At 31.4% G+C, this 24,132-nt stretch overlaps 1 protein-coding gene across 1 annotated transcript; it reads left to right on the forward strand.

The window, feature by feature from the left end:
• Nucleotides 1-4,329: 4,329 nt before the first annotated feature.
• LOC132800791 (uncharacterized) lies at nt 4,330-13,329 on the forward strand. The gene is made up of 6 exons (XM_060815079.1): nt 4,330-4,772; nt 4,924-4,982; nt 5,143-5,212; nt 5,305-5,533; nt 7,404-7,497; nt 12,980-13,329. Exons 1-6 carry the CDS (start codon nt 4,330-4,332, stop codon nt 13,327-13,329), a joined length of 1,245 nt encoding a protein of 414 aa, XP_060671062.1.
• Nucleotides 13,330-24,132: the final 10,803 nt, after the last annotated feature.

Below are 24,132 nucleotides of genomic sequence, written 5' to 3' on the forward strand. Positions count from 1 at the left end.
AAAGTATCCATAGCACTAGCCAAAAAGCCTCTACAACCTTTTCTCAAACATCTTCGTGCTTGCAAAGCTGAAATTACTTGAGGGAAAGGATATAATTTAACACCTACAAATTTAAACTCATCTTCCCCTTCAGGTTGAAACACAACCTCCTTCTCAAAGCATTTTACACTGGCGTGATAAGCTGCTAGCCAACCCATGTCTAGAATTACATCAAAGTCTTGCATGTTCAAGATTATCGAATCCGAAACCAAATATTTACCATCAATGCTAACAATGCTAGATTTCAAAACTTGACTAGCACACATTATTGCCCCAGAACAGGTAGCTACACACATCTCACAATCCAAATTTATAGGTTTCAAGTCAAGTTTGCATGCAAAGTTTCGAGATACAAAACAATGTTTCAAGTCATAGTCCATCAATACAAAAGCTGAGTGTCAAGTCTCTAAAGCTTATACAACAAAAAGATAGTCCTATGGATTTGGCATTTAACTTATTGTCTCTAAAGTTCTATCTAATTGTCTACAAGACCCTATATAAACGTTAACTCTGATACCAAAACTGTCACATCCCAAGTCTAAATACTTGAAATGTGATAAAATTCATACTTAAAACACTCAATAAAACTTATAATACCGAACATAAAAAAACTCTCCAAACATTAGTCATAAATAATATCCAAAATAAATAACTCCAAAAAATGAACAAAAATAAAACTCTAACACCCAAAAGGTCTTTCAAGCTAACTAATATAAAACAAATAAAAACAACTAAACACCATTATCATATGCCAAATCCAACTACCTTGAAACTATAAAGTACTTGAAACCATAACGATAAATAATGAGTATAAAACTCAGCAAGCTACTGGGTTTTTCATAAATACAAAATAAGAAAATACTTAAAATTATAACAAATAAATATCTGAAAATAATCTTTAACAACGTAAACAAAGTTTTCATATAAACTCTAATTGTTAAATACTTAGTAGAACTTTTCATAACATAATATTACCCGTCGGTAATCCGAAATCCAAATCAACTTGTGTACGAGGCATGTAACAAGTGGGGAAACATAAATTTTAAAAACAAACACTCACACCCGAAGGTATGAGCCATACCCCTACTGTGATCATCAGTAGGTCGTCCCATATGAAACAATACGTCTAAATTTGAAGGTAAAGAACCATAAATCACTAGGAAGTACCCATATATGATTCATTTCAACATTTGAAAAACATATCATAACATATCCATAAATGCCTATTAAATACCAACAACCAGAGCAAAAACACATATATTAATAATCCAATAATTTTTTTGTACAATACATATATATTTCAAAAACATAAGCTTGTAGAAAACATAACAAATCAATAACATAAGTACATATTTGCTATTGTTTCAGTTTTAAAAATTCCAGTAACTAACCCTGATCAGCAAAGTCCACAAAAGATAAATAATCTATGAATGAAACAACATTCTCTCATAAGTATAAAATAGGACTATCATATAGCACAAATATCTTACGTATAAATCTCATAATCAAGCTCCTAAATTCAAACGAAATGAATAAGAGTTGATACCATAAGATCATCATAGTCTAAGACTCAAATCTTAAAATCATAAACTTAGAACAAGATCAAATCATCAACAGCCGAATAAAACCTATTATTCCATAAACAGTCTCTAAACAAGAAATTAATTCCTTATTCAAACGATATCATCTAAGTCTGAAAAGTTATGAGAATACTGTACGCATGCATAAGTAACTGTGATTAAAACAATTTCATAAAATAATAATGAAAAACTATTCAAAACTCATTAAAAATTTAATCAAGAAAATACTGAAACTATTTGATTTTCAGAAACCTTCATTCAATGCTCAAATTGTTTCTCTTTTACAAAATTTTGTATCCATTTGAAATTTTACAGATTAAAACTAGACACTTCTATATACTAGTATAAAATTTTAAAAGCCAAAAAAAGGTCAAAAACATGGTCAAATTAAATTTAGTAACTAATTGAAGGAAACTGAAAATCAGCAATTCATAGGGAAACCCATCTATACAAAAATTCATTAAAACTAAAATAAATTTCCAAAAATAGTAATATTTTACAGAGTTTTACCATATATAGTATTAATGCTAGAAAAGAATTATTAGGTCAAATAGAGATCGAAAAATATTTTAAATCGAATTTTATTCTTTACTAAACGGACCAGAAAATAAATTCAGACAGCTGGATGTAGATAACTCAGAAAATCACCACAGCCAAAATATAAATAATTTGAAGCTAAATTTTTTTTATAATAATATTAGAAATAGAGAGAATAAAGTATAAAAATTTTCAGGTAAAAATAATTTCGTTGGGATCTGTTTTGAAATTTTTACATACGAACTATATGGCAGTGGTACAGAAAAACCAGAGAGAATGCATACATTCAAAATTTCATAATAAATTGAAAACAGATCCAAATCGACCCAAATAAATTTCCACTGATTCATAAGCATGCCTAATTTGATCCATAAAAGTTTAGTTCCAAAAGAAGATTTTAAGTATTTTAAATAAATTCAAATATTCACTCTGTACAGATCCCCATATAAATTCCAGATTAGGGTTTCAACAAAAATACTTCAAAGTAGCCTTAATCAATACTTCTATAACCCCAAAACATCTCAAACAATATCATATAACAGAAAAAAAAAAAAAAATCAGAAAACCAATCTTGAGCAACTTCAAAGATTTGTGATCCTCCTTCCCATACTCTCAAACTTGTTCAGAATTCAAAAATCTCCAAAGATACTGGATTCTTAACAATCTGAAATGGGAAAACCAAAACCCTAAATTAAGATCGAGAGCCCTTAATATTAACCCCAATAGCTTTTAAGGCTAGAAGAAAAAAAGAAAAAAAGAAAAAAAGAAGACTTACCTACAGAGACCCTAGCAGTGCAAATTTGAAAACAATGTAAAAGTAAAACATTTTTTTTTTTCATTTTAATAAAACCAAAAATAGAGTAAATATACTTCTTTTTTTTTGGGTCAATTTCCTCATAAAATTGAAATATACTTATAACCAAACCTACTAGGATAAAAACTCTATTTTTTTTTCTTTTAAAATAAATAGTTATAAAACTTTAAAAAAAAAAAACAGATATATACATATATATATATATATATATTACCCGTATATTACAAAAAGGCAACTAAGACAGCAACAAAAGTGTTATTACACTAACAAAGTTTGTATTTTATCAACTTTTCACATACCAGCAACTTCTTGAGAAGTTTCTCTTAATTAAATCTAAGTAATTAAATCTAACTTTTCAAATTAGCCTTAATCAATACTTCTATAACCCCAAAACATCTCAAACAATATCATATAACAGGAAAAAAAAAATCAGAAAACCAACCTTGAGCAACTTCAAAGATTTATGATCCTCCTTCCTATGTTCCCAAACTTGTTCAAAATTCAAAAATCTTCTAAAATATTGGATCCTTAATAATCTTAAATGAAAAAATCAAAACCCAAAATTAAGATCAGGAGCCCTTAATATTAACCCTAATAGATTTTAAGGCTAGAAGAAAAAATAAATAAAAAGAAGAAGACGACTTACTCGCCGATACCCTAGTGGCACAAAGTTGAAAACAACTTAAAAGTAAAACGTATTTTTTTTCATTTTTATAAAACCAAAAATAAAGTAAATATCCTTCTTTTTTTTTTTGGGTCAATTTCCTCATAAAATTGAAATAAGTATAACCTATTAGGATAAAAACTCTATTTTTTTTTCTTTTAAAATAAATAGTTATAAAATCTTTTAAAAAAAAATGAATATATACATATATATATTACCCGTATATTGCAAAAAGGCAACTAAGACAGCAACAAAAGTGTCATTACACTAACAAAGTTTGTATTTTATCAACTTTTCACATACCAGCAACTTCTTGAGAAGTTTCTCTTAATTAAATCTAAGTAATTAAAGATTACTGATCATCCTTTCGTTAAAGACCCCAATGGCCGTATATTACTAAACAAAGCAACCAAAACAACATTTGTAGGAAATCTCTGATGAATCTTCATCTACTAATTATAATATATATCTCGATTCCGTTTGTCCTATCTAATAACTTTATTTTATATAAAAAATGAAGACTTTTACTGTCAAACTGAAACCTACGCTATAAGATATTGGTTTTTCAGCTCCAAAATACTAGTTTTGTCCACAGCTCCGCTTTAATTTAGCAGCTTTAGCACTCCTGATCGTCATAAGTTGAGACCAAGAATGGATGAAAACTTGAAATTGCCACTTAAAATGGAGATGTCAACATGATTTACACTCTACTTGGGGAGGATCCATATCTCCAGGATCATATTGATCCTGTTCCAACTATCCATACTCCTTTGCATATTGCAGCTGCTTTTGGTCATGTTCAGTTTGCCAAGGAGATAATGAGATTGAAACCATCATTTGGTCGGAAATTAAATCAAAATGGCTTTAGTCCCATGCTTCTAGCTCTCAAGAATGGTCAAAACAAGATGGGTCAAGGATGTCTACACACTGAAAACAACCTTGTTTTGGTTCAAGGGAGGGAGGGTAGAACTCTTCATCATTATGTAGCCGAACAGGGACATGTTGATCTCTTGACAAAACTCTTATCAGCTTGTTTGCAGAGTATCCAAGATGTGACCATTCAAAATGAGACTGCTTTACATATTGCAATGAAGAATCACAATTTTGATGCTCTTGATTTCTTATTAGGAGGGCTGCGGTAGAGCCTACCATGAAGGTTCTGATGTCCAAGAGAGAAAATTCATAAACCGAAAGGATGATGAAGGGAACACTGTGCTCCACATTGCAACTGTTATGCATCAACCCCGATAAGTTCTAATCCATTTAGTACTTTTTTTTTCTAATCTTAGGCGAGTGAAGAAATTCAGGTTCAAGGTGACTTTGCCTTTTGACTATCTCTTGAAGGACAGTAATCCCTTTAACTTTGTTAAAATAGGCTATTTTAAACAGAATCGAGCCATTAAAGTATACATCATTTGTTGGATCTTCAGCAGTCAGATTGTTAATAAATAGTAAAAGTGAAGTAAATGTCAAGAACTTAGTGGATTTGACTGCTCCAAATATCTCAGATCCTAGCAGCAGACAAGTTGGAAAAGCTCTACTCAAAGCTGGAGCTTTGAATGCTCAATCACTGCCCAAGTTTCCAACAACTCCATAGGTCATCTGAGATCCAGTCTGTCATTCAAAGAAGAATTTGTAATATCTTTTACTCATTTCAAAAAGAATACAAGGAATGATACTTGCAATCTATTACTAGTAGTTGTAGAGCTGGTTGTAAAGGCTAGTTTCAAGGCTGCACCAAGTCCCTTGGAGGCATTTGGCCACTTTCAAGAATGCAACAACAACAACAACAACAATGCTCTGAACATAACTCTGGCTAACACCACAAGTAGTATCAATAGTACTAAAATTAATCTCAATAATACCAAAGGGAGTTCAAAAGCACACCAACCAGGGACAGTAATTATGTCAATTTTCTGTGGTTATTTAGTCGTTAACAATATAACACTTTTTAACTACAACACTGGTTATCTTTCTCCTTCTCCCGAGTGAGCAAATGAGTTGGCTGCTGAGCATCCCTCTCTATTCCTTTATTATTTGATATATATTTTCTAGGCTAAACATTTCTCCCAAAATGGCAATCTTTGTTATTATAGTTTTTGTACTGATATATAATATAAAATAGTTTCCATCTGATTGCTCCTTCATTGCTTTCATTGTGATGAAGCTCATCAAAAACGTACACAGAGTCAGTGAGAGTGTTAAAATCTATGATATCTTTGATCCAATTATATGAACAGAGGAGGAAATAGAGAATGTTTGAATGTCTACTTATCATGACATGATCAAATGCCGTAGTCATGTAATATTTCTGAATGCAAATTTCTTTTGTTGATTGGCTTTGCTTATTTGTTTGATCAAATCCCAATGTGAGATGCAACATCCTCTAATCACTAAATTCAACTAAAAGAAAAATAAAATTTCCAAACTTTTGTTTTTTCTTGTGCATTGCCTAAAAGGTCATAGTCAACCTCCTCAACATACAAACTCACCCATCCAAGCTACTTTCTTTTCTTTTACCACAAAATAAATGGGTGATTTTCATCAAGATTGGGAGGATATCCTTTTTTCTTTGTGGTTTCAAACATTGATTTGTCTTCTTGTTTTGTTGGTTTGTTTCTGTTTTTGATGTTTTCTTTAATTCAGAAAATTTCAAATGGACAAACAAATCAGGGGAAGGAAGAAAATTCCCTGTATAATTCCTGTAATATCGTTGTCATGTAATGTTCCTAAGTCCATATCCATCTTGGAGTGTTTCAATAAATGCTATTACTTCTACCCATGCCTGACCTCTTCAGTCTACATTCATGCAGGAAAATGGAAAATCAAGCTCTCCAATCAATTTTTTGGCCTCAATTTTCTTCCGCAGACCTGCAGGCCAGTCAAGTTCATTCCCATCACATTTCCATTGTTGCTCTCTTTCCTACAAATTTCCTTTCCCCCAAACAACCCAGTCTTTGTATCTCTTCATCCCTATTCTACTCTCTCATTTCTCAGTTTTCTTCAACCTGAACAAAAGAGCGTCGCATATATATAATACAGAACAAGAAATTGTGAAGGGAAATCTTTAACATGTAAAAATGGTCTGGTATATGGGCAAAGTATTCCTATGCAATATTTTGGCAATGCAATCATTGGAAATGCTTTGTTAAACAAAATGAATATCCTAAAAATGTAAAAATTAATGTGAATTTTCTTTTTCTCTTTTTTTTTTTTTTTAATTTCTAAAAAGTGTAGCATATTGTTGGTATCCAACGCCATGCATACAGAAAGAATTAGATGAAAAAAATTTGGTCATATAGGGATAATTTTTAATCAGAATTCGGGATGGGTTTATGAATTAACTCGGGAGTAATCTTGCTTGGTTTTGAGTTATTAACAAGGCCTTTTGCTTCCTTTTTGTTTTTTTTTTCCCTCTCTTTTTCTTTTAATTTTTTATTTATTTAATACTTAAATGAATGAACAAAGCTTTCAAGGTTTCTCCAATTATTTCATCCAGTTATTAAGAATGTTATAAAAGAATGCCCATTTCATAAATTCTTTTGGTCATGTCACTTATATTACATCAAATAAATAACTAACAAGATATGATTAAATATTGTAATTAACCTCAACATCGGCGAGAGGATGAAAAAAGAAAAAAAAATTGTAAAAAGTAAATCAATCAATATAAAATCTTAATGGACTCAATGGATTAGAAGTATTGGATCTCTCAACAACAACTTCTCAGGCTTCAGCATTTCTTACAGAATTGGGATCCTTGATGCAGTTGATACTTTCTAAAAATGACCACTATGGAGTTATTCCCATCTTTAGGGATTGGGTTGTGATTGAAAGTAGTGGAAACAAGGATTTGAAGCATGGTACAAAAATCAAACAATTCCCCCTGTATAAGAGGAAGGGAACAAAAGTGGAAAGTGAATTTGGCAGTTTTTTTCTTTCTGGCAGCTTTCTCCTCTTTCTTCAAAGGAAATAAACTTTGTAATTACATTAAGATAACATATCAGATTCAGCATAGCCAAAGTAATTAATCTATTTATTTCCCTTTTACTGACCAATCTCAATTTGGAGGCCAAATGACCTTTGAGGGATTGGTTGGGAACCTAAATTTAAGGCCAAATCCCCAATCTAATGTGGAGTCCAAATGCTCTTTTCTTGTCAGGACCCGTCCAGAATTTCTCCCCGGAACCCTAGACAAGCCCTGATCCCAGGAAAATACCACCGAACCTTCCAACGGAAAATTCGGCAGCACCTCCCCTAAGGGTAGGACTTACCACAAATTTCCTGCACTGAAAACACACTTCTATAATCGTCCCCTTATTCCTCCCACAATACTACAAATTGATTCTACAAATTACAGCACTTCAAAAGAATAACAGTAATCAGTGCATAAATAACAACTAAATGTCCAATACAGTATACAGAGCATTATATAGATAAATGTGGAATTAATACAATGACAGATAAAGAAGCAATACAAGATGGAGAGGAAAAAGGGAAGAAATACTTCTTGGACTTTCGGCAACGAACTGAGACGTTGGGGTCGCCCCGAACGATCAACGTCTCCCAACCTGGACCTAGGGGAACGGAATTTAAAAATGTGATATGCTAATCATCTCAGTGAGTGACCCTATCTACCGAACACTTTTAATATTAATAATATAACAAATAAAGGAATTTAATTAATACCAACAATTAGATAGATAATAAATAATAATAGTTGAAAATAATAATTTCTCTCAAAACTCTCACTATTCACTCCGTTGGAAATGTTCCCCTTTTAAAACATTTTCACAAAACCTGATATTCGTATTTCCCGAAAACTAAGGGCTCAAATAATTTAATAAACAACAAATAAATAAATACCCCAAATATAAATAAAATGTAATAAATTATAATAAATGATTTTTGTACTCTTTGGGATTTGAAATTTCTATCCGAAAAATTTGTACTTGACACACCACACCATATACCAGTGATGCCCTCCGATACCCAGCGTCCCGAGCACCGACTGGCGGGGAGATTAAAGAGAGAAACTTGCAAACGGCACTTCGGCATTTTGACAGTACCGCTGCTGAAACCATCATCCCGGCCAAGGAGGGGGGCGGCTGTGGTCAATATCAAACTTGCCTGCCCACGGTCCAATGGCAACTCACGGGAGACATAATAACTTGCGCTTTAACCACATATACACAAGAACACCAATATTGTATGAGTGCGTCAAAAATAATTATTAAATTAATTATAATCGTACCGTTTTTCTAAAATCACCGTGGGAAATATACCAATTTTCACATTTACCATCCCACATATTTTCTTTTAACAAACCCTGTACGAAAACATCAATAACAATAAAACAATAACTTTTCTCGTAACAAGAGGTTCAACAAATAATATACCACAGGCATAATTACAAAAATTAAACCACCAAATTAAACAAATATTTTCTCAAAATATTTAAACCAATTATGCCCAAAAATAATATTAAAACCACATACGATTTATTACTGAAAATTCCTTGCTCATGCATAATAAATAAAATTAAATCACAATAAAATAATAATTAACTTGCACCACATGAGCATAATTCAATTATCAATTAAACACCAATTAAATATAATTAATTGCCCCAAAATATTTTTAAAGGTGGGTCACTCACTTGGAGCACGCAATTAACCTAAGATCCTCCATGGGATCAATTCCACGACTCACCGGTGCTCCTAAGACACAATTCACACACAGTCAAATAAATGAATATTTTATTCGGATAAATAATACCCGGTACCCGGGGGGTCTAACACAAACGTTAACCAAAATTGACAAATTATATGTCTATGAAAAGCTTGTGAGATGAGGATCACATTACCGACCTCCATTGAGCTCAATTCAACCGGCGGTTGCCGGAATTTGGCCGAAAAGCTTCGGCCGAGTTTAAACTTGAAGGATCTCTCAAATGGTGGGGATTTTGGGCAATCTAACCCCGGAAATGGACTCAGAGGGGTCGAAAATGGTGGGATAGAGGTATGGGTTGAGCTGGGTTGGCCGAAAAACACAAGAAAAGAGGAGAGACAAAATTTCCAGCCGGTGGCTTCTCCGGCCCGATCTGGGCACGTCCGGCGACTGGTGGCCATGAAATTTTATGGCCGAGCTTGCCTCCTCCCTCCGCTCATCTCTGGCCGGCGCATGTAGCAAGGTGGTGGCCGGAAACGAAGAAACGGCAACGGCCCGAGAGGAAGAAGGAAAGGAAAGGAAGAAGAAGAAGAAAGAAATTCCATCCGTGTTCCCCCCCCCCCCCCCCCCCCCCCCCCCCCCTCCCTTTTTTCCCCACATGGGGAGAAGAAAAGAAAAAGAAAAAGAAAAAGGAAAATAAAATAAAATAAAATAATTAAATAATATTAAAAAAATAATATTATTATATAAAACAACAATAATAAAATAATATGATATTAAACATGGTTGACATGTGACATCTCAACATAGTGACACATGGTCATATTTATTAAGTCACACGTGGCACATCGTTACACGTTTAAAAAATAATATTAAAATAATACAGTATTTGAAAAACTCTACAGGTCCATAACTTTCAACCCACATGTCCAAATCGGACGTGCCGCTAGTCTACGGACTCGTATCAATGAGTACTTCATAACCATGCATGAGTCAAAGCTCAACTTTGCATAAATAAAAAGTCAACTCGGGCACCCCTTGGACAGTTTGGACCTCAACTTGTTTTGCTTATAACTTTCAAACCGTAGCTCCGTTTTCAACGTGCTATTAGTCTATGAACTCGTGCCAACGTGTACTTTGTAACGGTACCTCAGTCAACCTAGAATTCCAACCGAGTCAAAAAGTCAACTTTTGACCCCTTCGGTCAACATCGGTCAAAGTTGGAAATTTTCCGTTGTACTTTGAGACGGGGTGTTACATTTCTACTCATGTTGCACTTGCTATGCTGTCTTATTCAAAGGTAATCGCTTTGTTTATGTATTATTAGTATTATCATTTTTTTTAAAGTGGTAATCGTTTAAACTTGTTGTCAAGTTGGGTTCATCTTGCATATTGGGATTCATTCATTATTCATTTTTGAAGCCCAATAGAAAATGTCAAGTTGGGTTCCATCTTGTATATTTGGAATCCATTATCCCAACTAAAAGGAATGAAGGGAATAATAATAATAATAATAAAAGAAAGAAAACAAAGAGCCACTAAAAGTGTCTTATTGTTGGACATAGTCCATTTTATGTTGTTATTATCAATTATTATTGTTATTTAAATTTACGGATTAATTTTTTGGCTATGGTTTTCAAAATTTTATTACAATTAGAGTCCAAAAATTGATATCCTAAATTAAACGTGGAGTAGTTTTCACTTGTCGAATTAAATGTCTCTTTTTTTTCCTTTCAAAAAAGTATAATTCCAGTTTTGGTATATGAAGTTATAATTAAGATTCATCCTCCTTATATATATATATATATATATATAGTTTTGATTTTTTAAAAATTATTCAACTTATAATAATGAGACACCTAATAAAGTAACTAAAATATATAATTTTAAACATTTATTGAAATATAATTTATAGTATTTAGACAAATTAAAAGTGTTTTCAGAATATTATAAATCATTTCAACATGTATTCAAATAAAATTATAAATATATATATATATATAGATATAGGGTCCTGCTATTATCATAACCGATCGGACCATTTATATACTGTCCAAAAACGTGATTTAACACCGGCCATTCGATTGAAAATAAACGGGTTAGATTACGGCTGTCTAGGATCCTCGGTATCCACCATAACTGCGTACCTTCTCTATGTATTATTTATTAATTTTTTTCTGGGATTGTTTCGGAGAAAAAATAACTGACAAAAGAATCAGCGAAAGATCGTTTTGAACATTTTGGAAAGGTACCGAATAAAGCAAGTCATGCTGTGAGTAAGGGGACCGAGTGAGAGCTTTGCCTTTCCTAACTTAGCCAGCTGATATCAAAAAAGTAATAATAATAATTAAAGAAAGTAATAATAACAATAATAATAATAATAATTAAAGATGGGTTAAAAAAGTAATAATAATAAATAAAGAAAAAATATAAAATAATTCTTATCCAAATATAGTTATCAAAATGTAAAATTTACACTAAACGTATAATAGCAGTTAAGAAGCTGTGAGATTTGAAAATGAAAAATAACAAGAATAATAATAATTAATAAAAAAAAAATAGCCATCAAGATATTGGGTATACATCGAAAACAAATGTTTTTAGGTATCTGGTAGAAAACAATCATGTTTTGCAAACTGCTGCTCCTCACAGATAGAGTTTATTAAGTGATAAAGAAACACTTTTGTTCAATTTTTCTTTCTATTTTTTTTTTTTTAATCTCACTATTATATATATATATTTTGTTACCACTTGCCCAAAACCACTAATAATACTAATAGCACGTAAAAGTTTTTACTTGTTAATAGCATTCATGGAATCCCAAGTAGAGATACAACATTATGTATCACTAAATGCAGATAAAAGAAAAAGAAAATTTCAAATTAATAAGCAACACTTCCATTCAAATCCATCGCCCACATAGAAGGAGGCCATGGTCAACTTTCTCAGTACCAACCTACTCTTCCAAGCTACTTCCTTTCCTTTAGCCACAGAGAAGTGGTTTTTTTCACCAACTTTTGGAGGTACCCTTTTCCTTAGCCTAAAAGATGCTCTGATTGGTTGTGAGTTTGTATACAATTTATTTTGCTTTTTTCTATCTTAAAATTTTTACACTTTTTATTTTTTATTTTTTATTTTTTATTTTTTATAAAAGAGCAAACGAAAATTCACATTATTTTTTTTTTCATTTCAGGATAATCATTTTGTTTAATCTTAGTCTGGATTTTTTTTATATATATTTTCTTATCAAAGTTAATGAGCTGCTGTTTGAAATTATGAACTAAAGAAAGTGAAACGCGTTCACTTTAGCTGGGCTTTATATATAGTGCCAAACTAAACCTCCACTTTAGCTGGGCCTTATGTATAGTGCAAAACTAAACTTCCATAGTTTTTCACCTTCCAAATACTAGTTTTCTCCAAAGCTCCACTTTAATTTTAGCAGATATTAGTTTTTCACCTTCAAAATACTAGTTTTCTCCAAAGCTCCACTTTAATTTTAGCAGCTTTAGTACTCCTAATCATCATCATATTTGAGACCAAGAATGGAGAAAAATTTGAAAACTGCAGCTCAAAATGGAGACATCAACATGATTTAAACATTACTTGGGGAGGATCCATATGTTCTGGATCGCATCGATGATGTTCCATATATTGATACTCCTTTGCATATAGCAGCTTCTTTTGGTCATGTTCAGTTTGCGAGGGAGATTATGAGATTGAAACCATCATTTGCTCGGAAACTAAACCAAGATGGGTTTAGCCCCATGCATTTGGCCTTGCAGAATGGTGAAACCAAGATGGTTCTCGGATTTCTAAACTGTGAAAGCGATTTTGTTCAGGTTCAAGGGAGAGAGGGTAAAACTCCTCTTCATTATGTAGTTGAACGAGGAGATGTTGATCTCTTGAGTGAATTCTTATCAGCTTGCCCTCAGAGTATCCAAGTTGTGACCATTCAAAATGAGACAGATTTGTATATTGTAATGGAGAATCACATGGTTGATGCTCTTGATTTCTTACTTGGATGATTACGCAGAGCCTGCCATGAAAGTTCTGACATCCAAGAGAGAAAAATCATAAACTAGAGGGACGATGAAGGGAACACTGTGCTCCACGTTGCAACCACTATGAATCAAGAAGAGGTAAGGCTCTAATCCATTTAGCACTTTTGTTTAGTAATAGCAGTCTTGAAATTCGGATTCAATGTGGCTTTGCCTCTGGAGGACTATCTGTTGAAGGACAGTAATCCCATTAAATTTGTTAAGCTAGGCAATTTTAAATTGAGTTCAGCCACTAAATCTTAAATCATTTTTGGATCTTCGGGCAGTGAGACTGCTAATAAACAGTAATATTAAAGTGAATGTCAAGAACTCAATGGGTTTGACTGCTCTCAATATCTCAGATCATAATAGCGGACAAGTTAGAGAAACTCTACTCAAAGCTGGAGCTTTAAATGCTCAATCACTTCCCCAAGTTTCCAACAGCTCCAGAGATCATTTGAGATCAAATTTGTCATCCAAAGAAAGTGCTGTAATATTTGCTACTTGTTTCAGAAAGAATATAAGTAATGATACATGCAATGTGCTCCTAGTAGTTTCAACGCTGATTCTCATGGCTGCTTTCCAGGCTACGCTGACCCCCCCTGAAGGTGGTTGGCTGGAACCCACCAACAATAACAACAATGACAACCATGCTCTGAACATAACTCTTGTCACCACCACAAGTAGAATTAATGCTACTGAAATTAAGCTCAATAAAAATGAAGGGAGTTCACAAGCACACCAACAACAGACACTAAAGAGGTCATTTTTAATTACCATTTACATCTTATTGTGAGATCCCACATCGGTTGGAAGGGGAACGAAGCACGGCTTATAAGCATGTGAATACCTTTCCTCTGTAGACGCATTTTAAACCCTTGAGGGCTGGGTTGTAAGAGGATTACCCAAGCCCAAAGAGGACAATATTTGCATACGAGTTGTCTGGACTGGGTTGTTACAGATGGTATCAGAGCCAGTACCCAGATTGGTGTGCCAGCGAGGAAGCTGGACCCCAAGGGGGGAGGATTGTGAGATCCCACATCAGTTGGAAAGGGAAACGAAGCATGACTTATAAGCATGTGGATACCTTTCCCTTGTAGACGCGTTTTAAACCCTTGAGGGTTGGGTTGTAAGAGGATTTTCCAGGCCCAAAGAGGAAAATATCTGCATGCTGGTGGTGTGGGCTGGGTTGTTACAATGAGCAGCTTAATGTTTTATAATACCACAATGGCTACCTATTTCCTTCTCCCTGATGGGAAAATAAGTCAGCTGCTGTTCATCCCTCTACTAGGTTTTGGTCTGTGCTATATGTCTTTTTGGCTAATCAATTATCCTAAAATGGGAGCCTTTGTTTCTGTGGGACTGCTATCTTTATTATATCATCTTTGGCTAATCTCAAAGGGTACATAAACTTCACCGGTTTTCTTAAAAAACTAAGACAGATTCTGTGAGAGATGGTTAAAATGATTAGTGAGTGCTATTGTATTATCTATTTTGGTCCGGATGTATATACAAGGTAGGAAGCACAGAATGTTGTGCTGTATATTCCTAATGATATGATCAAATGCTGTATTCTGTGGAATATTTTGGAATGGAAATTTTTATTTATTTGGTTGGTTTTGCTCCATCAGTTTGATTAGTGTAATGGAAACAAATTAGTATGAGGACAAATACAGGTTGCGTATTTGAACATAAGAAGAGTTGTAAAATTGCCTTACAGAATACATATGCATATCATTATTTTTGTTTGGATTTTGATTTCCGGCGAAAATATGTAGCTAAAAAGAATGCTAAAAAACCATCTTACTGTTGGAATTCATAGTCCATTTTATGTTGTTATTATCAATTGTTATTGTTCTTCAAAATTTCAAACTAATTTTTTGGCTACGGTTTTCAAAATTTTATCACAATTAAAGTCAAAATTGATAGCCTAATTTGAAACTAGAGTAGATTTCACTTATCGAATTAAATATGCCATTTTTCTTTCCTTTAAAAAAAAAAATTTCCAATTTTGGTGTATGGAGTTATAATTAGGATTCATCCTTGTTATATATATAATTTTGATTTCCTTAGAATTATTTCCCAATTTATAATAATAAGACACATAAACATAATAAAGTGACTAAAATATTTAATTTTAAATATTTCTTGAGATATAATTACAATATTTACCAAGTCAAATTAAAGATGTTTCCAGAATATCATAAATCATTCCAATATATATTCAAACAGAATTATAATTATATGAATGTTGAATTTATATATATATATATATCCTTAGTCTATAATATAAATAAGAATAGGCAAAGAATTTGGTCATGTTTTACTATTAATAATGGTTCAAAAAGGACCATCTCCTTTGTGTTTTACTTTCTTTTTTGCTTTCAAATTGCATATCCATAAATACCCCTTAGAGATAATTTTATTTCCTTATATTTAGGCATTTCTTCTAGAAATTTGGAGAAATTTGAGGATTATTAACATCTTTTTAACTATCTACTAACTTTGCTCTGGAACCTGCTTCAAGTTTGTCTAGGCTCTCTGGTGAGTATATATTTTATTTTATTTTTTCTTTCTTTCCTTATTTATTCTTCCTTCCTCCTAAAAATTTGAGGTGAAGGGTGGACAGTTTTTGGATTTCTTTTCTTTTTTTTTTCCCAATTTCTTTTGTATTTTGTTTTGTTTGTTTTTTGTATTTTTGTTTCCAATCTATGATATATTTTTGATTTGATCTAACTCTACTCCTTCTAAAATCTTTTTTTTTTTTTCGATCTTTTTGCATGGTCTGATTTTGCAAGTTGCTGTTCCCCCTTGTTTTAGAAAGAAGCAGTATCATTTAAAAACAATAAGACATTAAAAGGAAGCACAAAGTCCAGACGATATTATTGTACGAACCTTGTTGCTAAGCTTATAAAGCTTGCTTTTTTGTTTTTTTTTTTCTAAATTTTACAGAAATGGGTTGGACAAAGAAAGGGGAAAAAATGGAGTCCTTGAAAGACCAATAAACAGGCAAAAAGAGTAAGAAGAGGGAAGACAGATGAAGAGAGAGTGAGAGAGTTTCGAGAGAAAACAGAGAGAGTTTGGAGAGAAAACAAACAGCACCCCCCACCCACACATTAAAAAGGGCATCAGGTTCCCTTTTTATACAAAAAAGCATGTTTATACCATTAAACACCGCAATTCACTTCCAGGGCCATCTCAAGCATTTTTGAGGCTTTAGGCAGAGAAAAATATTTGGGGCTTTAATATTTTTTTAAAAAATTAAATATTACTTTTTAAAAGATAGATTTTTATATAAAATTTAATTTTCTGGCTTTTTGAGATGCAAAGTTACTAATTAAATTTTTATATTCAAACTTTGATAATAAAGCTTTTTCAATTGATAAAATTGCCAAATTATTTAATCTTTCATGAGACATTATTGAGCGTAAATAAGATTTTACTAATTTTAATTTTGAAAAATTTCTTTTTGCTGAATCTATACTAACAGGTATTGTCAGTAGTATTATATAAGCTATCCATGCATTAGAAAAAGAATTTAATTTTTTAATAAGGTTTAGTATCTCAAGTGCTGTTTTTAATTTAGGATTTAGTATTTCTTTTAAAACTTTTAGTTCTTAAAATCAATCTAAACTATTAATATCAGATAATATTTCATGTTTTAAAAAATTTTCAAGAGGCAAACATTTTTCTTTTAGAAAATCATCACCAAGCAATTTTAATTTTGCTACATCATACAAAAAACCAATATTATCTTCATATATCTTAAACCATTCAAACCTAATTTGAAGTGAAGAAATAACATGATCAACTATATAGTTGAAATAATTAATTTTAAAAGTTCTTCAAGTAAAAGTCTCACCTCATTAATTTCATTCTCATCAAATTCTTTTTTTCTTCTAATTACACGTTTTTCACGAAAATTTGGTTCTACATTCATTTCATTGGCAATCTTTTTAGCACAAATCATAGCAGATGTGAATCCTTTTTCTCTATAGTCATTCAAAAAATGAAACAAAACTTGTTAGCTGATCTAATGCGATGGCAATATTCATATCTTTATATTGTAAAAATTTACTAACAATGTTAACTTCAAAAAATATATCATACCAAATAATCATAGCTAATAAAATTTTAAAATTTTCAATCTTATATGTTGCTAAAGAAATTGCTTCACTTTTTGTTGTAGGATCATCACTAGCTTCTGCTAGTTGATATAAAGCATCTCTTATTTGTAGAGCTTGATATTTTATTGCTTTAACACTTTCAAGATGACTTTCCCAATGTGTTTGTGACAATGGTTTAAGAGTTAAATTAAAAACATAGTCTTGCAAAATTTTCCATCTTTTTGTAGAAGAAGAAAATAATGAGTATATACGTTGTATCACGCCAAAAAATGTTTAGCACTAGGACAAGAATTAGCCATATCACAAAGTACTAAATTAAGACTATAACAACCACATGGTGTATAAAAAGCTCAAGAATTTATATATAACATTCTCTTTTGTATGCCTTGGTTTTTACCTTTCATATTAGACCCATTATCATATCCTTGTCCTCTTATATCATTTATATCAAGTTCAAATTTTTTTATTACACTAGTGAGCATATCAAAAAGACCTTTCCCTGATGTATCATCCACTTTTAAAAATTCTAAAAAATACTTTTCTTTTTTGATTGGATTTGTTGAAATACCTACACATCTTAATATAAGAGACATTTATTCTAGATGACTTATATATGGGGTACAATCAAGTATAACTGAAAAGCATTTTGCTTCTTTTATTTTTTTAATTATAATACTTTTTATTTCTGATCCTAATATATTTACTAACTCATTTTGTGTGTTATGGCCAAGGTAATGATTATGAATTTCACCATTTTGAATATGTTTAAGGTGTTCTTGCATTATAGGATCAAATTCTACAATCATTTCAATTAAACATAAAAAATTTCCATTGTTATCTTGATAAATCTTCTCATTTGTGCTACGAAATGCCAAATTATTTTTTACAAGATTTTTAACTACATCAATAATTCTTACTAATACGTTCCTCCAATGCTCTTTTTCTTTGTTTATCTTTTCTTGTAAATTTTAATCAATAGTTTTATTTTTAAGTAATCTCATTTCAACATTAAACCAAATATTCATATTTATAATATGTTCACTGCTTGTTTCATGACTTTTAAGCTTGGCACTAAGATTTTTCCAATCTTGACATCCTTCGTTTGCTAATTGAATTGTAATTGATTTTTGACTAAATAATTTACAACAAAAGCAAAATACTTTATCTAATTCTTTTGAATATACTAGCCATCTTCTATCATGTTTTTCTCCATTTGATAAATTTTCAATGTAATAAACAGTAGAAAAGTGTCTAGAATTTTCATTACTTAGAAAACATAAATTGGTTTCTCTAATTGGACCTTTTTCAATTAATAAATCTATTAAATTTGTATTTATGTTTTCCCATTGTGCTGGATCATATATATTTTTAACAATAGTTTCATCTATATCATTAAAAAATTTATCTTCTTGATCAACTAATTCATCTTCTTCTAAATTATTATTATCTTTTTCGTGAATATTAATATTTGGTGAATTATATTTATGATTATTAGCAAGTTCTTGATAGATTTATTTTTGTCCTAATAAAGTATCATCTTCTAGTGAAAATTCAATTGTTTTTTCATTTAAATTTTCAATTGGTTTTTCTGAGTTTTGATTTGTAGTATTAGTAACAAACTATCAAGTGCTCCTTTTTGAGATTGAATAAATTCTTATGTTTTTCTTCTTCCTTTTTTTTTTTTTTTTCATTTTCTAGCAGATATATTTATATTCAAATAATAGAAAATATAGATCCCTAATATTTTATCAAAATTAAAATGCTTAAAATTAAAGAAACAATAAAACCTGATTTATGCCTTGACTTTCAATTTGATGATACTTTAAAATAAATATGATAAAAGAAAAAAAAATATTAACTTTTATTTATATTAATTAGAATGACATCTAGGAGAATAATTGGCCAAAATTAAAAACACCATGTAAGGATTAAAATCTAATCAATTTAGTTGAATAAAAGATATAAAGAGAAAAACAAAAACACAAAATATAGAACAAAAATCATGAATTCGTATAAAATAATATATATATATATGTATATGAGGAGAATGAATGTAAATTCATTCAAATAAATAAAAACCAACAAGCTTGGCTTTTATTTTGGGGTCTTGTGGATTAGAATTACAATTATATATGTTAAGTATCAAAGATTAAACAAATATAAAAGATGAGTGAATGAGAAGAGAATAAAAGAAGTAAGCAAGAGAAAAAAACGCATAAACTATGCATAAATAAGAATAAGTATTTAATATATGCTTTTTTTTTTTTTACCGTTACAATGTAATTAATTATAGAAATAGAATACAAAAAGTTTCAATTAAACTTTATTAGTGTTCTTTTCAAAAGATAAAGATAATTATAGCAATAAATGATCAATTAAAGATACTTTAGAATCCTAACAATAGTCAACTTCTTATATTTTCAATATATATATATAGTATAGAAAATATATTTTTTTGGGCCCCAGTAAAATGGAGGCCCTAGGCATATGCTTTAGTAGTCTATGCCTTCAGATCCTTTTCACTTCCATATGTGAATATCCATTATTAAAAGCATCTTCAAGGGACTTTTAAAAAATAAAGATTATTTTTTATATAATAAAGAATATCTTTAAATATAAAGAGTGGAATTTTTAAAATTTCTCCAACAATGTTTTTTGTATCATACTCTTTATTTTTTTTTTCAATGAACATTTATTGTTATATTTGTTTTCTTCCTTTTTTGTTTTTTGTTTTAACAATAAATATTTTAAAAATATATTAATGTAATATAATGGTCTTGAAATTTGATAAGCATTAAATAATACTAATATAATATTAAAAATAAAAAGTACAAACTCATTCTGTATTTTAAAAAATCAAAATATAAAATATATTAGAGCTTGTTTTTAAATATTGATTCTTCAAAATAAAAAATATATAATACATGAAGAGCTCTTTGAGAATGCTGTAAGAGACTTTGGACTGTTGGGGAGAGAGAGAGAGAGAAGAAATAGAAAAGAAAAGAAAGAGTGACAGAAAGTAAGAGAGAGAGTAATGTAATGTGTGTGTTTGTTTGCGGGAGTGTTTTTTTTTTTTTTTCTTTCTTAACATACAAATTATACAAAAATACAAATGCAAAGCTGTTCTATCCTATGCCTACCCTACAACCCTCTCTCTCTCTCTCTCTCTCTCTCCCCCCCCCCCCCCTCTCTCTCTCTTTCTCTCTCTCTTTCTCTTTCTCTATGATATGGTCACATTTTTCTTTAATTTTTTTAATTCAGATTTTTTTAATATTATATATATTATTTGTCATGGAGGCTATGTTTTTTGAAATGTTGGTTTTAGTCCCTCCCTCTCCCTTTAATTTCCAAACTCGCATAGAAGGCCCATGTTTGCCATACTAGTAGACACAAATGATTAAAAAAATAAAATATAGGTAGGACAAATAAAAATAAATTTGTCCAATTTATACTATTCAAAATAGTTTCAATTTCATATTATGGTTGATAAAGATAAAGAAGGTCAAGCCTTTTAGCTTTATGTCAATATTTTTGTTAAAAGCAAAATATGATTCAGTAAACATGAAGAAAATCGGAAGTGCAAGATTTATGAGTAGTTTTTATATCGCGTAAATGATTAGTAGGATCACACTGCTAACTGCTCTAAATATTACTGAGTTTTTTTAAAATTCAATCAATTTTCTTGGTTTTCAGATGGTTATGTTTTTTTTAAAGGATCAAAATGAAGAAACAGAATGAATACTGAGACATGATCAAATTTTGTGACTATTCTTATTTAATTATAGGCTAAGGATATAGACGCTACGTATAATACGAATATGATATTATTTGATATTTTTAACCTCCAAAAGAGTGTAGATTTTGGCTCTTTTGTATAAATAAAAGTCCTTAAAAATTTGATTTGCTGTATTGTTTTATCTTTAATTTTTGTTGGATATTAGAAGTTTATTTATTTATTTTTTTTTAAAGCAAGTGTAGTTTTTTATTTTTTATAATTATATACTTTGCTAATATTTCTCTGTAAACGTTTTTATTTTTTAGGTATTAACTGCTGTTACATCTTACATTTGGTCTCACTTTTGTTTGCTAACAAGTTTAGTAAGTTTAGGTATATATATATATATTTGTTTCTTTTCTAAATATCTTTTTTAAAGTTTTTAAAAAAATTTACATAATTTTAGCTTTGTGGAGTTGTTTTGTTAGTATGTTATTATTGGTAGGTAGAGATAATATTGACCATTTCTCTACATAAGTTGTTATGAATTATTGTATAACTATTATTAAAAGGAAAGAAGAAAATTATTGTAAAAATATATGGAGGTGTCATTAAAATTTTTTTAGTTTTCCATGTTTGGTTACTAGATTTATGTAGTTGAATATTAAAAAAAAAAAAAAAAAAATTTTTTTTAAATTTTTTTTATATATGTTGTGATTTTATCTTTTTATCAGGCCATCTTTTGTTTCTCTTATATATTTTTTTACCTTGCATTTTCTATTGGTAAAACAGAATTTGGTGTGTTTTACATTTTGGATATGGATTTATAGATCTTTATTAGTTATGAATGAATTTTGAAATCACAACGTAAATAACAAACCAAGGTTAAAATAGAAGAAAATGTACTTTAGAGTGATATTATGTCAGGACCCGTCCAGAATTCCTTCCCCGGAACCCTAGACAGCCCTGATCCCAGGGAAATCCTACCGGACCCTCCAAAGGAAAATCCGACAGAGCCTCCCCTAAGGGATTTACTTACCACAAATTACCTGCACTGAAAACACACTTCTAAAAAAACATCCCCTTATTCCTCCCACAAACTACAAACTGATTCCACAAATTCCAGCACTTCTCAAAGCAACAACAGTCCAGTGCATAAATAAAACAGAAGTATTCCAATAGTATACAGAGCTTTAAGAAGTGCTAAACAACAGAAATACAACAAGGCTGAAAAGAAATAATACACTGAAATGAAAGAGTACAAAGAAACTTCTCGAAACACAACAGCAGCGGAAAACTTGGTTCGCTCCGGAAGAACGTCTACCACCACTTGCACCTAAGGGAACGGAATTTAAGAGTGTGAGATGCTAATCATCTCCGTGAGTAACCCGAACTACTGAACACCTTTTAATAATAATAATAAAATAATAACAATTAAGGAGTGGAACAAATACCAACAATTAATAATAAATAATAATAACCTTTGGAAAATAATGATTTCCCTCAAAACTCTCACCAATCGCTCCGTTTGAAATGTTCCCTTTTTAAAACCTTTTCGCAAAACCCAATGTGCATACCTCCCAAAAACCAAGGGATTAAATAATTTAACAACAACAATTAAATAAATACATACCCCAAATATATAATAAAAATATAATAAATTATAATAAATAAATTTTGAACACCTTTGGGGTTTAAACCATTATTTGCAATTACACCGACAATTACACCTGACGCACCACACCATATACCGGTGATGCCCTCCGATACCCAGCGTCCCGAGCACCGACTGGCGGGAGGTTAAAGAGAGAAACCTGCAGTGGTCACTTCGGCGTCCCGACAGTACCGACTGCTAAAAACCATCACCCGGCCAAGGAGGGGGGCGGCTGTGCGCAACAATAACCTTGCATGCCCACGGTCCAATGGCAACTCACGGGTGAAGTAATAACCGCACGCTAAACCATATAATAACCGCGTGCTAAACCACGTGTCCATACACCATACACCAGAACACCAATACTGTATGAGTGCGTCTAAAAATAAACATAAACAACCAACCGTACCATTTTTCCAAAAACCACCGTGGGAAGTATACCAAAATTTCACAAAACACCATCCCACATATTTTATCCAATCACCCGGTACGAAACAGCGATAACAACAAACCACAATTTCTCGAAATACGAAATGCAACCATAAAAATACCGCGGGCATATTTTATAAAATATAACCAAATATTTTCGTAAAATATTTAACCCAATTATGCCCGAGAAATCATATTTGAAACCACGTAAAATTAATACCGAAACATACCTTGCTCATGCATAACAAATAATTTAAATTAAACCGCATTAAAATCATAATTAAACCACACCACATGAGCATAATTTAAATACTAAATTAAATACCAATTAAATTTAATTAATTGCCCAAAATAATTTTTTGAAGGTGGGTCACTCACCTGGAGAGCGCAAATCAACTAAGATCCTCCTCGGGATCCACTCCACTACTCGCGCGTGCACCTAAACAACCACAGTGCACAAACCAAAAATATTAATATTTTATTCGGGTAATTCCCAAATAGATACCCGGGGAGCGAACACCAAGCGACATCTAAGGGTTACGAGTTATATACCGAATCGAAGCTCGCGTGATGAGGATCACGGATTCGGTCTTACTTTCCGGTGATCGAACCCGACGGGGTCGGAATCTCGCCGGAAAGCTTTTCGAGTTTCGGCTCCGTAATTCTCCCAAACCGTCGTGAATTGGTGGAAACGGAAGCCGGATTCGGATTCAGGAGGTCGAACACTGCGGACTGGAGCTGGCCGGAATTTCGGATACTCGCCGGAACAGTATTTTCCGGCGGGCCGCCACGTCACCGGCAACCGTCACAGGAACAGTATTTTCCGACAGTGGCCGTTTGCTGTGAAATTTTGCAGATTTGTAGAT

This window comes from Ziziphus jujuba, chromosome 2 (assembly GCF_031755915.1).
Source record: "Ziziphus jujuba cultivar Dongzao chromosome 2, ASM3175591v1".
In the NCBI taxonomy this organism is placed as follows: domain Eukaryota; kingdom Viridiplantae; phylum Streptophyta; class Magnoliopsida; order Rosales; family Rhamnaceae; genus Ziziphus; species Ziziphus jujuba.